Below are 11029 nucleotides of genomic sequence, written 5' to 3'. Positions count from 1 at the left end.
GTGTATACATTGCTTTCTCATTGTTTTCGAACTTGAACATATTATCATACGAATGTATGTACACTCGAATGTTTTTTTTTCTTGTTATTTATAACTTTTTATTCGGCTATACACATTTTGAGTTATGTAAAATTATTCAATGGCACAGCATTTTATTAATATGGCTTTTTAAGCGAGATTTTCATATCGAAATAAATTCTTCGATTATCACTCTAGAGAACTGCGTTCAGCAACATCAAAAATATTATTTTATCCTTGTTGTTCAATATTAAACAAGGATAAAATGATACCTCTAATGTTTCTGTACGCAGAAAAATTCTAAATGTTGGAAAATTAAAAATGTTTCATATAATTTTTTAACAAAATGCTGAGTATATTTTTAAATTTTTTAAATTTATTTTTGGGCTGGTCATATTATCACTTTGTTTTCTCTTCCATTATATTCGTCGTCATATTTTATAAACCACGCCCTAAGTAAAAAATATTTTATAACTTTGAGTCTAGAATTTATTCAGCAATACTTTGTCAATTATAATCGTTCAAGTTTCAATATAAAATATTGATGATTATGATTAATAAAGTTATTGAATAAAAATTGAAGGTGCCATATTATTATCTCGTCCTCTTGTAGTTATGATATAAATAACATATTTTTCTATAAACATTTAGACTATTTAGAGGATTGAATTTGAATCGATATTTTCAAATCACCGGAAGGTCGCAGCTTGAAATTATTTTTCCTCGCATTACTTCTCGATGCGTGGAATTTGATGCAGGTATATGCCGTTCGTTCGTGAAATATGTTTAATCCGTTGTTATGAAATATGCCAGCGCGCAACGTGCAACGTCGGTTACTGCGCGAGAGAGTTTAGCGATCCAATTGAAAATTTATCCGAGCCGCCTAATCCACTCGGGAGCCGGCTACCGATTGTACGTCAAATTTCAGTGGCGGATCGCTCGCAATCTATCGAATTCCACGCGTGCACGTCATTATTAACGTACCGAGTGAGTACGTGAGAGCACCACGCGCACCACGGCTCTGTCAGGCTCCTCTCGAAAAGGAGCAGCCGATCGATCGACGGCAACGACAGACAACGACGACGAGTCTTTCGGATATAGCCGCTGACAGTGAATATAGATTACTGTCTACAATACTCTATTATACTACAAGGAAATAGATTTCATATCATTAATCAGCTTGCGGAAGTGGACGCATTTTCTATCACTTACGTGGACACTTCCATAAAAAGTGCATCTTATATCGATATCTTATTAAATAAATATTGTCAATCATTCTTTTGTAAATTTCTTATTATGAATTCCTCTGTCTTTATCGACGATCACTCTTAATGTACGTGTTTAATAAATTGCATAAGTATTGAAAAGGATACGTCCTGTTTAAACAAAAGATCGATAAAAAAATGATAGAAACAGATTCAAACTTTATATTGACGTTTTATCTAATTTTATAATAAAGTTATTGTTTTAATCGGATTCACATTTGAGCTACGGTAGGAAAGTTATCTACTTTTATTGTTTTTGAAGAAATCTTATTTAAACAATTAAATACTAATTTGAACGCGTATGGTTTTTCTATACAACTTGTCGAGTTATCTGATCCAATCTGAACATTACGATTTGCTTCATGAGCAGCTGTCATCGCGGAGATCGCGTATTTTGACTATGTGTATGGTGACGTTGAGGTATTAATAGTGTAATTTTCCTTTGATCCTACGCAGGATCAATGTTTGCAAAGCATTAAAATATAATACAAAAATTGATTTCTGACTTACCGACCCGATGCGCAGCCGAGCGGAGTTACTCAGCCACGAAGCTGCGGTGATACACTGTAACACATAAACATAAGATTTAAAAATTAAAACTGCACTAAAAATAATCAATATTTCAAAAGTTGATTCTGACAGGCAGATCTTTTAAAATTTAACTTTTAATTAGATATTCAGTAATTTATTTGAAAAATACCTTCACAAAATTTAATCTCTGTACAATTAATTGTGTATGATTCTTCTTTCTTTAAGTACTTTTTTTAATTTATTGAGACAAAATCAAGTAAAAAAAGACTATTAATTTTATATAAATAAGAATATTTACCCCAAGGTTGCTCCGCCGGAGCCAGATGCCTCTCCCAGGCCCCCTCCTCCTCTCAGATCCTGTAAATCTGTAACATACAAGTATAACAAAAATTATAGCAGCAATCAAAATAATATTTTAAAGAATAATTATGTAGTTTGTTAAATTTTACTCATACTTTAAACAGATATTAATAAAATATAATTTTTTTAAATCTCTGCACAATTCTTTATTTAAATTCAAATGGACGATTAAAATCCTTTCTAAAAAAAAACATGTAAAGAATGTATCAAATATATCGAAATTATGTATTGAGAGATTAATAGCGTAATATTAAATTTGTAATTTTTATGAAATTATGTAAGATAAAATTAAAAACTTTGCAGCGCGCGTCTGTTTTGTTTATTAACATAAAAAACATTAATAATCTGATATTTATAAACTAAAAACACGATAAGATTATATAGATATTTCTTATCTAATTCTATCGGATTTTTTAAGCAGAGCAATTTAATTTTACATTGTTGGAATTTGTCATTAAAAATGTTAAATTTTGTGTTAGTTCCTTAGTAAAAAATTTATGATTTTGTAACTATGTATTTTATTTTTAACTTTGTAATTTATAATTCCTTTTCTCCCCTGCGTAACATTTATTCTAGCTATAATGCATTTATTCTAGCTATAATACCTGCTTTATCATTTACTTAATAAATTAAATTGTACGTTTCCACATAAGCACGATTTTATCTATAATAAAACAGTAGAAAGCTTTTATACGCTAATCAAATGTGAAAGATATATTTAAAGTAATATTCAGTCTAAGATTATTCAAACATACCTTGTCAAACATACCATCTGCCAACAGAGTACTTCATTAAAAAATTAATTAATAGACGGTATATTTATTTTGTGAAAGAATAAGTAAAAGAATTGTAAGAAATAAAAGTTATTTTATTAAATAGTGCTTTTGAAATAACATATATTATCAGGCTTTTTTACTTAAGGCATTTTTTACCTCATATTCTCCGGATATTTTAGTAATTTAGAAGTTTAAATTTTGGCAGCTTAAATTCTTGGATTTAAAATACCCTTCTTGAAAGTTTAATAAGTGCCATTTTTTTTATTTGATATTTTCTAATAACTTTATCGATTGTTATAAATTTTAATTTTTTATCGGTAATTATAAATGATCGGCAATTAAAATAATAATGTTCACTACAAATAAATTTAAGATGTTGTATACACATGTCTCATTGAGATTTCTGAATACTTTTTATATTTTAAAACAAAAATATATTAAAAACGTCACGATAAAATTAAATTTTGATATTAAAGCGTGATAATATCAACGGAGATACTCGAAGCTGTTTTGCTGTTTTCGTGCATTGCGCATAATCGCCGCTGCGATGGCAGCAGCGCACTAGACGGTACAGGTGTGTTGAGTTACGTATGATTTTGCAATGTGAGAGATATAAGTCGAGTTATAAAATTTTTTTAAACGTATGTATAACTTGCGAATTTTAATAACATTGTTAAGCGTGTAAAGCGTCTCTTAATTTATATTTAATCGTCATGTGCACAAAATAAATAATGAACAATTATAATAAATTTAACTTAACCTCAAAATCTTAGATAACACTTCGAATAAAATTTAGTTATTCTATAATTTTTTTTTAATTAATTAACAATGTCATTTAATTTGTATTCATAATTTTGTAGAAGACTTTCTTTATTTTATTAAATTAAAATTTTAATGTGTGTGCGTGTTGTCTGGAGATAACCTGGCCTATATTTAGAACGCACTTATAAGTATGTAGCGCGCTTTTTTGTCATATTATCTTTATCATTTATTTATTACATATAAAACAATAATTAGGCCACTATATCTAAGTTTTCCAAGTTTATTGTTCACGATATTTATATAAATAGATAGGCAATCTTAGATTTTTTTTCTGTTTATCAGACCTTTAAAAGGCTGGAACTGATATAAGAAGAAAAGGAACAAATAGCCGTTCTAATTAATTGAGGACGCTGGTGTGTGGGAAATGGGACCTGGTGAATGATTTAAGTTGAATATTTTACATGGTACCTTTCAGCATAAGTAAAATTTAATCCTTTTGTTTACAGATAATCGAGTTCAGCAAAGCGAGGCTATGCCAAAAGTTGATATATTAAGAGACGTGGGAAAACTCAAGTCTACAGATATAGTTTATATGAAACGCATGGAAGAACAAAACTTGCAGAGAGCAAAGAAAGTACAAGGATATCGTAAATCTAATAATCGTACCGCTATCCCTTTAGGTCTTATAGCGATCGGGATTTACGCTTATACAATATATTCGGTTAAACAAGAAAAGTTCTTGGACGACTTTGAAGTGCCGGAAAAGACGGTTGAGAAGGCTGCTTGAAAAGTTTGTTTAGAAATGTGAATAAAGAAGTTTACGACTTATTATTTTAAGAAGTTTATATTTTTTGCTTATATAATAGAATAGAAAACTTGTGTAAATTAATATTTTTTTCTTTCCTGGAGACTGCACTTTATAAATCATCCTGTTTCATAAAAGTGTTTGCAATAGAAAAAAAAGGAATACAAATTTCTGTTCTAATTAAGGATTAAAGATTTTTGGAAGATGGCTGCTCCACGATTGCCACCACTTCCAACCATACGAGATATATTGAAAATATATCGTTTGAATGCCATAAAACGTTTATCTCAAAATTTCCTCATGGATCACAATTTAACTGACAAAATTATAAAGAAGGCGGGAAATCTCGCTGGAAGTCAAGTACTGGAAATTGGTCCCGGCCCAGGTGGATTGACCCGATCTATCCTGAGAAGGGTCCCTGAACGATTAGTAGTCGTAGAAAAGGATGAAAGATTTAAACCCACTTTAGAGATGCTGGCAGAATCATTTAGCGCGATTAATGGAAAGATGGATATAATATACGATAATATCCTGAACACGAACATAGAGAGTTTATTCCCAGAGGAGAAAAAAAGGACTTGGAACGATAAACCTCCGGATATCTTTCTCATAGGCAATTTACCATTTAGTTTGTCGACACATCTTATAATTAAGTGGCTACATGCGATAGCCGAGCAACGCGGACCCTGGGCGTTTGGCAGAACGAAAATGACGTTGACGTTTCAAAAAGAGGTAGCAGAACGTTTGGTGGCTCAACCGTTTGGGGAGCAACGATGCAGGTTGTCAGTAATGGCACAAGCCTGGACATTTCCAACGCTCCGTTTTATTATACCTGGTAATCGAACAGCTTTCATGCACTCTATTAAATTTGTTTTACAAAATCTTTATATTCCAATTCGTAATTTATAGGCAAAGCTTTTGTTCCAAAACCAGATGTCGATGTAGGAGTGGTGTCGTTTGCGCCATTAGTTAAACCGCGCACACAACACGATTTTAAATTCTTCGAAAAAGTGGTGAGGCACTTGTTCAGTTTCAGACAGAAGTACAGCATACGATGTATCGAGTAAGTTCGTTTATCTATCGATTTATCTCTATTATAATAAACAAAATCAGTTTTTAGAAATAAGTTTTGTGTTGATTCTTTTCTTACAGAACTCTATTTCCAAAGGAACGCTGCAAAGATTTAGGTTTGATGATGTATAAATTGGCTGACTTGGAACCGACGCTCAGGCCGACGCAACTTACCGTGGAAGAAGTCGATAGATTGGCGACCGCCTACAAATATCTGCTGGAGAAACATCCGGAGCTCGAATTGTTCGAGTATCGCACGTCTCGACGCTTGTTACCGCTATCAAAAACGAAAGATATTATAGTAGAAGACTATACAGAGACAGAAATGCTGGAAGAAACAAGTAGTAAGAGTATCTAATCGGAGCGATTTATACTCGGAGACATGCATCAAATTTCACTTTTATTAAATCGCAGGTTGCAATGCAGCAGATTAATTCGTTACAATGGATTTCTGTTAGAACTGTGTGAGGAAATCTGTAAATATACATTTATATACATACACAGAGTATGGCTTAATTCTTAATTAAAAATATAATACAATGTACACAATTCGCATTTTGCTTTTGTTAGACGTAGTACAAATACTGTTAATTGGAGGGAGATAATAATTGAAGAAATAGAAACAAATGTATTCCTAGTTTTACAAGTTCTTGATTCACGCCAATTATACAAGACGTATACGGCACCCTGTATCCTTGCTGCTGATTCACGCGAATTTTTCGATACTATTAATCTGCGAACCCTATGACCTCGAATCTAATAAAATCGACCATGTTAATATCATTTCCATAAGGAGCGATACTAGTAAAAAGAATCGCAGATGAAAAATGTGACGAATAAAGCATTTTAATCCGTAAACATACTGCGAGAAGATAACGATACCCAATACACCGGTCAATATCACAGCTACTCGTCTCTTTTTGAAGGGTTTAATCATTAATATTAAATATTCCTACATATATATGTAGACATATATATTATATGTGTACTTAAAATTACTCATTAGGAATTATGCGCTCTCGAGGCCACGTAGCATTTTATTTTACAGTGGTCGTAGGAAACTCAAGTTTCTGCAACGTACTGTAATAATCGAATATAGAAGGTCATACCTTGATTACTTCGGTAAGAACTAGACTTTCATGTCGCTCGTCGACGGCCGCATGTCAACGAGCCGAGGATATCCTTTGGTCTAGCGTTCTCTCTCCGCGATAAATCATTACTAATTCATCTGGAGATCATGTACGTGAATTTATCGCTTAAACTTTTTCGTACTGAAAAATTTCAGTGTCGCTTAAGAATGCGTTAAGTGGGTGCGATAACATCGCGTTTCATGTACGCCTATTATATCTAAAGCCTTTGTTAGTTCCTCGCTACACCGCAGATCATGATATTAGGAAGGGCCCCTCGACGTTTACGCCAAGCACCAAGGGACTGTGCATGAGCCTGTAACGTTCTGCACCATCTTTTCGTTCTTGCACCGTCCTCGGCCTGTAACAAATCGGTTTACCATTTATTTTTACTGATGTCGATAATTTTCTCCGCAATTAAAACCCGTTATTTCATCATCTTTGCACTTAAAAAAAATTATGCTAATATCTTACCTTAAATATAAACGTCTCTTTAGAAGACAATTCCTGTATTTCGAAATAATCTTCGAGATCCGTTTCACAACAAACTATGCATTTATCGAGGTACAATGGCTCCTGAAATGATATTAACAGTGTTTGCTGTTATCTATATAAAATAATATAATCATCTAGATAAAAAAAATAATTTCAGCTTATTAACTTTGATTTTGTTTTGCGTATTGATTCAAATTCAAACAGAAATATTTTTCGTCAGATTATTTGACAAAATTTTTTAAGAAATAAAGATTTAAAAATAAAAAAAGAATAATTTTTTTCATATTCTAAATTATTTTGCTATATAACAATATATCTAAAAATTATATAAAACCATTTATAATTCTACTATCTAAATAAATTAAAATTAAATCATCTTTAGCCTACCTAAAATACATTTGCATGTAATTTACCTTATCTTTATCTAGTTAATTTTAAATTAAACGTAACACTGGATATCGATGATTTTAAAGAAAAATTGGCATTATTATGAAGCAATATAAAGATCGATATCATTACGAGGTAATATAAAAAAAAATTATAAAATGATGAAGTGACTCACTCGTAGTAAAGAATATCGCCCGAGTTTCTCTTTGACCAGAAGTAGGGTAGCTTCCTTGATACCTATGTGCTTTGGAAAGAGCGAGTCGTCGTTAAATTCGGGATACTCGGCATTCGGCTGAAAATAAAAATGTCATTTATTATACATAAAAATTGTATTTCGCGAAACATCTTTAAAGATGTATATTTACCTTGCCGTTTGTGACAAGCATGGCAGTAACAGGGGCGAGTTTGACAGTTCGACCGCGTCTCCAATTGTTGTCAGTCGGTTGCGCCACCAGAAGACGTCCTTCGAGAACAAACCTAGCTTCTTCGTGCGCCCATTCCAAGATCTCGACGGCCATCTAATAAAAATTTTATAAATATCAATAACGTAAGAAATTAAATAATTAAGACTCAAGTAGAAAATTGAAGATTTAAACAATTAATAACTTTGAAATTAAATATAAAATAAACTTAATTATATAACACACCTTTCTCAGCTTGATATTCACCATATCCTGCTCGCCGGTGGACCGTCTGCCATTCTGGATAATCGATATTCTCCTCCATAATTTTGTTGACGTAACATCCTTTGCCTCCTATTAATTAAGCGCACATTTATTTTCAATTTTGTATTATATTCGTACAGCGCAAAATATACTCACAGCATTCATGTGTTCCAAATGTAGCTCGATGTTCGTTTGAGCTTGTTTAAGTCTCTTTTTCGCTTCTTGGATGTCAGGTCGAACAGAAGGTGTCGCTTTAAGCAAACGTGCCAGAAGCAGAGGATACTTCGTAACTCTTTGTACAGGAACCTTAAGAATAATGATGCATAACATAATTTGGTCCTTAGGTAAAGAATTGCGTCAACAAGAAATGAAGTAATAGTTACCATTAAAAAAGAGTTCAGGTTCATCCTTCGCAAAACCGTGTTCTCCATTTGAGAAACCCTGAGGAAGATACGAAGAAGTTCCTTCTCCTTCTCCAAATTTTGTAGTAACAGACTGGCCCCGCCTTGACGCGTGCAGTAACTCTCGAAAGCGTGGAGCATCCTTTCCGACTCGAGGAAGATCTTGCCCACGTCCACCGTCAGGAGATCCTCGTCCCCGGATACCTATGCGATTGAGAAAATCAGGCATCACAACGTAAACTTTCAAACACGTTAATAAACCAATATTTATAAGCTATTCTTTCAAGACCCGGGGTAATGTTTTGACACTAGAAAGACCAAGGTGGCCAATTTTCTTCTACACCTGATATCCTTTTGTGGCTTTCCATTATTTCTCATGTTTTTAATTTTGGTAAAGAAATTTTTCAATTTTATATTATATTAGTTGAATTTTTATTTAATTGTCTACCTAGAAGGTCGTCAAATCCAGTCCTTCTAGTGTTAAGATGCTAACATAGCTCTATGATAGTCGATTTTTAGATTTAAAGAGTTACACCAGTGCAAAATTTAAAAAAAATCGAAAAAAAATTTTTTTTTGTTAATTGAAGCCTTAAACTAATTAATTCTTAAATTAACTATGAATACTGACCTATGATTGATTTATAACATCTTAAGATGGTCTCAAATAAGGACTGATTAGAAATACCTAGCGTGCAGTCAATAGAATAGAAATACATATTCCCCGTTTACGATTTCCTTACCTGCGCGAGTTCCACGCTGTCCTTCAGTTTCTCGGCTAAAACGAGATTGTGTTCGAGCAGCTCCTCGACGTTCAGAAAGATCGCCGACAGTTGTTCCGACGTGAGAAGACCCGCTCTCAGCATCGGCCGGTGGAACTCCTCGAGTATGATCTGTAGATCTCTGCCGTACTTCTGCTCGGTTTCCACGATTTCCGTGATAATCTCTTTCCGTTCCGCGCGCTTCTTCGAGCACTTCCTGCACACGAAAGGCGCATAAACCACACCGCTGGAAAAAAAAACACACAGAAATAGAAATATTTGTGCGACGCCGCGAAAAACACGAGCGTTACATACAAGGAAGTCGCTATTGAAAGAGATTTTGTTAACGTCAGACGAAAGCGAAGGCGATCGAACGCTCGGCTCTGCTATACGAATTTGTATGTATAATCTACGCGGATGAAAGTGACTGTCGCAACCTGCCAGACGCATATTGCATTATCCATTCATCAAGCGTCAACCGCGTTCTTCGATAACGACACTTTCGCTCTCGGGCAAACAAGACCGGTGGCGGGAGAAAGTGGCCCACTGCTGTCTCCCGCGTATAGCGTTTGTCGCGTAATCTAGCCGGGCGAATTCTCGGGTCAACGAATTCTAAACACGTTCAATAGCCTTGCTCTCCGCTTGATAAAAACTGAACGTAGATACGCGGATAATTAATCGCGGAGACCTCCCGCGAGCGTTTCCGCGAATCGATGCGCTGATTATTCATTCGAGAGGAGACGATTTTCCCCCCCGATTGATTTCTCACGATTGGACAGGAGATGGATCGGCGCGGATCGTCCACGACGACGGACGCGCAGGTGGATCACGTCTGCGGAAAGTCCGCGACCGTGACGAAACGGCATTCGTTCCTCGATTCGCGGGATTACTCCTGGGAGGCCGGGACGCAGAACGGCACTTTGTTTCTCGGATTTATAGTTCAGAGGCGAATCGAGCGAATCCCGGCGCGGAACTCGCGGCAAACCGAATCTCTCACGGTCGAAACTCGGCCGCGCGGCCACGGAAGATACGCTCTAGGACTCCGGACCGTTATGTCTTCTTCATCTTCTTCTCTCCCTGGATCATCGAGCGCTATCATCTGCGAATCCGGCTGATAACAGCGGTACGATTTAGGACGCCGGGACACATTAAGAACGAGTTTTACGACGCTCTCGCAGTGCGTTCGCATTCAATTTGCGCGTCCGGCGACTCAAACGAGACGTGAAGCTATAAAGATGCGAGACTAAAATGTGAAAACGACGTGTCCATCAAGATACCAAGAGACATTTCCCCGTATCTATAGCACCGGATCGCATCCGAACGCATCGATACTATAACGGTCTCGATTGCCGATATTTCAAGTCTGTGGGGCTCACCTGTCTGTTATCAGAGGGTCCAGTCGCTGCTCGCAGTCCTCGCACAGCTTCGTAGCTCCGGAAATCACCTGCGGCATTCCGCCGAGAAGACTTCCCGGCCCGGAGGAGACGTTGCCCGTCCTCCAGCGTCTCGCGACACAACGAGTGCTACTAGCTTGGCTGCTCTCAGACCCAACTCCGCTGTCCGTTCTCTCTATGTCGACCGTTCTCGACTGCGAAAACAATAAGAGTC

General features: G+C 35.5%; 3 protein-coding genes across 6 annotated transcripts in view; 2 read left to right on the top strand and 1 right to left on the bottom strand.

Annotated features, from left to right (window-relative positions):
* Positions 1 to 3466: 3466 nt before the first annotated feature.
* Positions 3467 to 4601, top strand: LOC105207976 (cytochrome c oxidase assembly factor 3, mitochondrial). The gene is made up of 3 exons (XM_011177680.3): positions 3467 to 3591; positions 4055 to 4146; positions 4219 to 4601. Exons 2-3 carry the CDS (start codon positions 4137 to 4139, stop codon positions 4497 to 4499), a joined length of 291 nt encoding a protein of 96 aa, XP_011175982.1. The 5' UTR covers positions 3467 to 3591; positions 4055 to 4136; the 3' UTR covers positions 4500 to 4601.
* Positions 4602 to 4664: 63 nt separating this feature from the next.
* On the top strand, positions 4665 to 6184 carry LOC105207978 (dimethyladenosine transferase 1, mitochondrial). Its single transcript, XM_011177686.3, has 3 exons — positions 4665 to 5352; positions 5427 to 5580; positions 5670 to 6184. Exons 1-3 carry the CDS (start codon positions 4722 to 4724, stop codon positions 5944 to 5946), a joined length of 1062 nt encoding a protein of 353 aa, XP_011175988.1. The 5' UTR covers positions 4665 to 4721; the 3' UTR covers positions 5947 to 6184.
* Positions 5972 to 11029, bottom strand: part of LOC105207977 — a 108482-nt gene continuing 103424 nt past the window's right edge. For 3 of the 4 annotated variants that reach the window (XM_011177682.3, XM_011177683.3, XM_011177684.3), the window contains 9 exons: positions 10798 to 11009; positions 9404 to 9668; positions 8646 to 8867; positions 8419 to 8568; positions 8245 to 8352; positions 7963 to 8115; positions 7773 to 7889; positions 7190 to 7291; positions 5972 to 7076 (listed from right to left, as the gene is read on the bottom strand). In XM_011177682.3, the coding sequence (XP_011175984.1) occupies positions 6948 to 7076; positions 7190 to 7291; positions 7773 to 7889; positions 7963 to 8115; positions 8245 to 8352; positions 8419 to 8568; positions 8646 to 8867; positions 9404 to 9668; positions 10798 to 11009 (1458 nt within the window). In that variant the 3' untranslated portion in view covers positions 5972 to 6947. The remainder of the gene's footprint in view (positions 7077 to 7189; positions 7292 to 7772; positions 7890 to 7962; positions 8116 to 8244; positions 8353 to 8418; positions 8569 to 8645; positions 8868 to 9403; positions 9669 to 10797; positions 11010 to 11029) is intronic. The other variant, XM_039452344.1, reaches the window with a different exon arrangement.

Source organism: Solenopsis invicta, chromosome 8, assembly GCF_016802725.1.
Source record: "Solenopsis invicta isolate M01_SB chromosome 8, UNIL_Sinv_3.0, whole genome shotgun sequence".
NCBI classification, from domain to species: Eukaryota; Metazoa; Arthropoda; class Insecta; order Hymenoptera; family Formicidae; genus Solenopsis; species Solenopsis invicta.
Note: the sequence above shows the minus strand (reverse complement) of the source record. Positions and strands in the feature narration are given on the sequence as shown.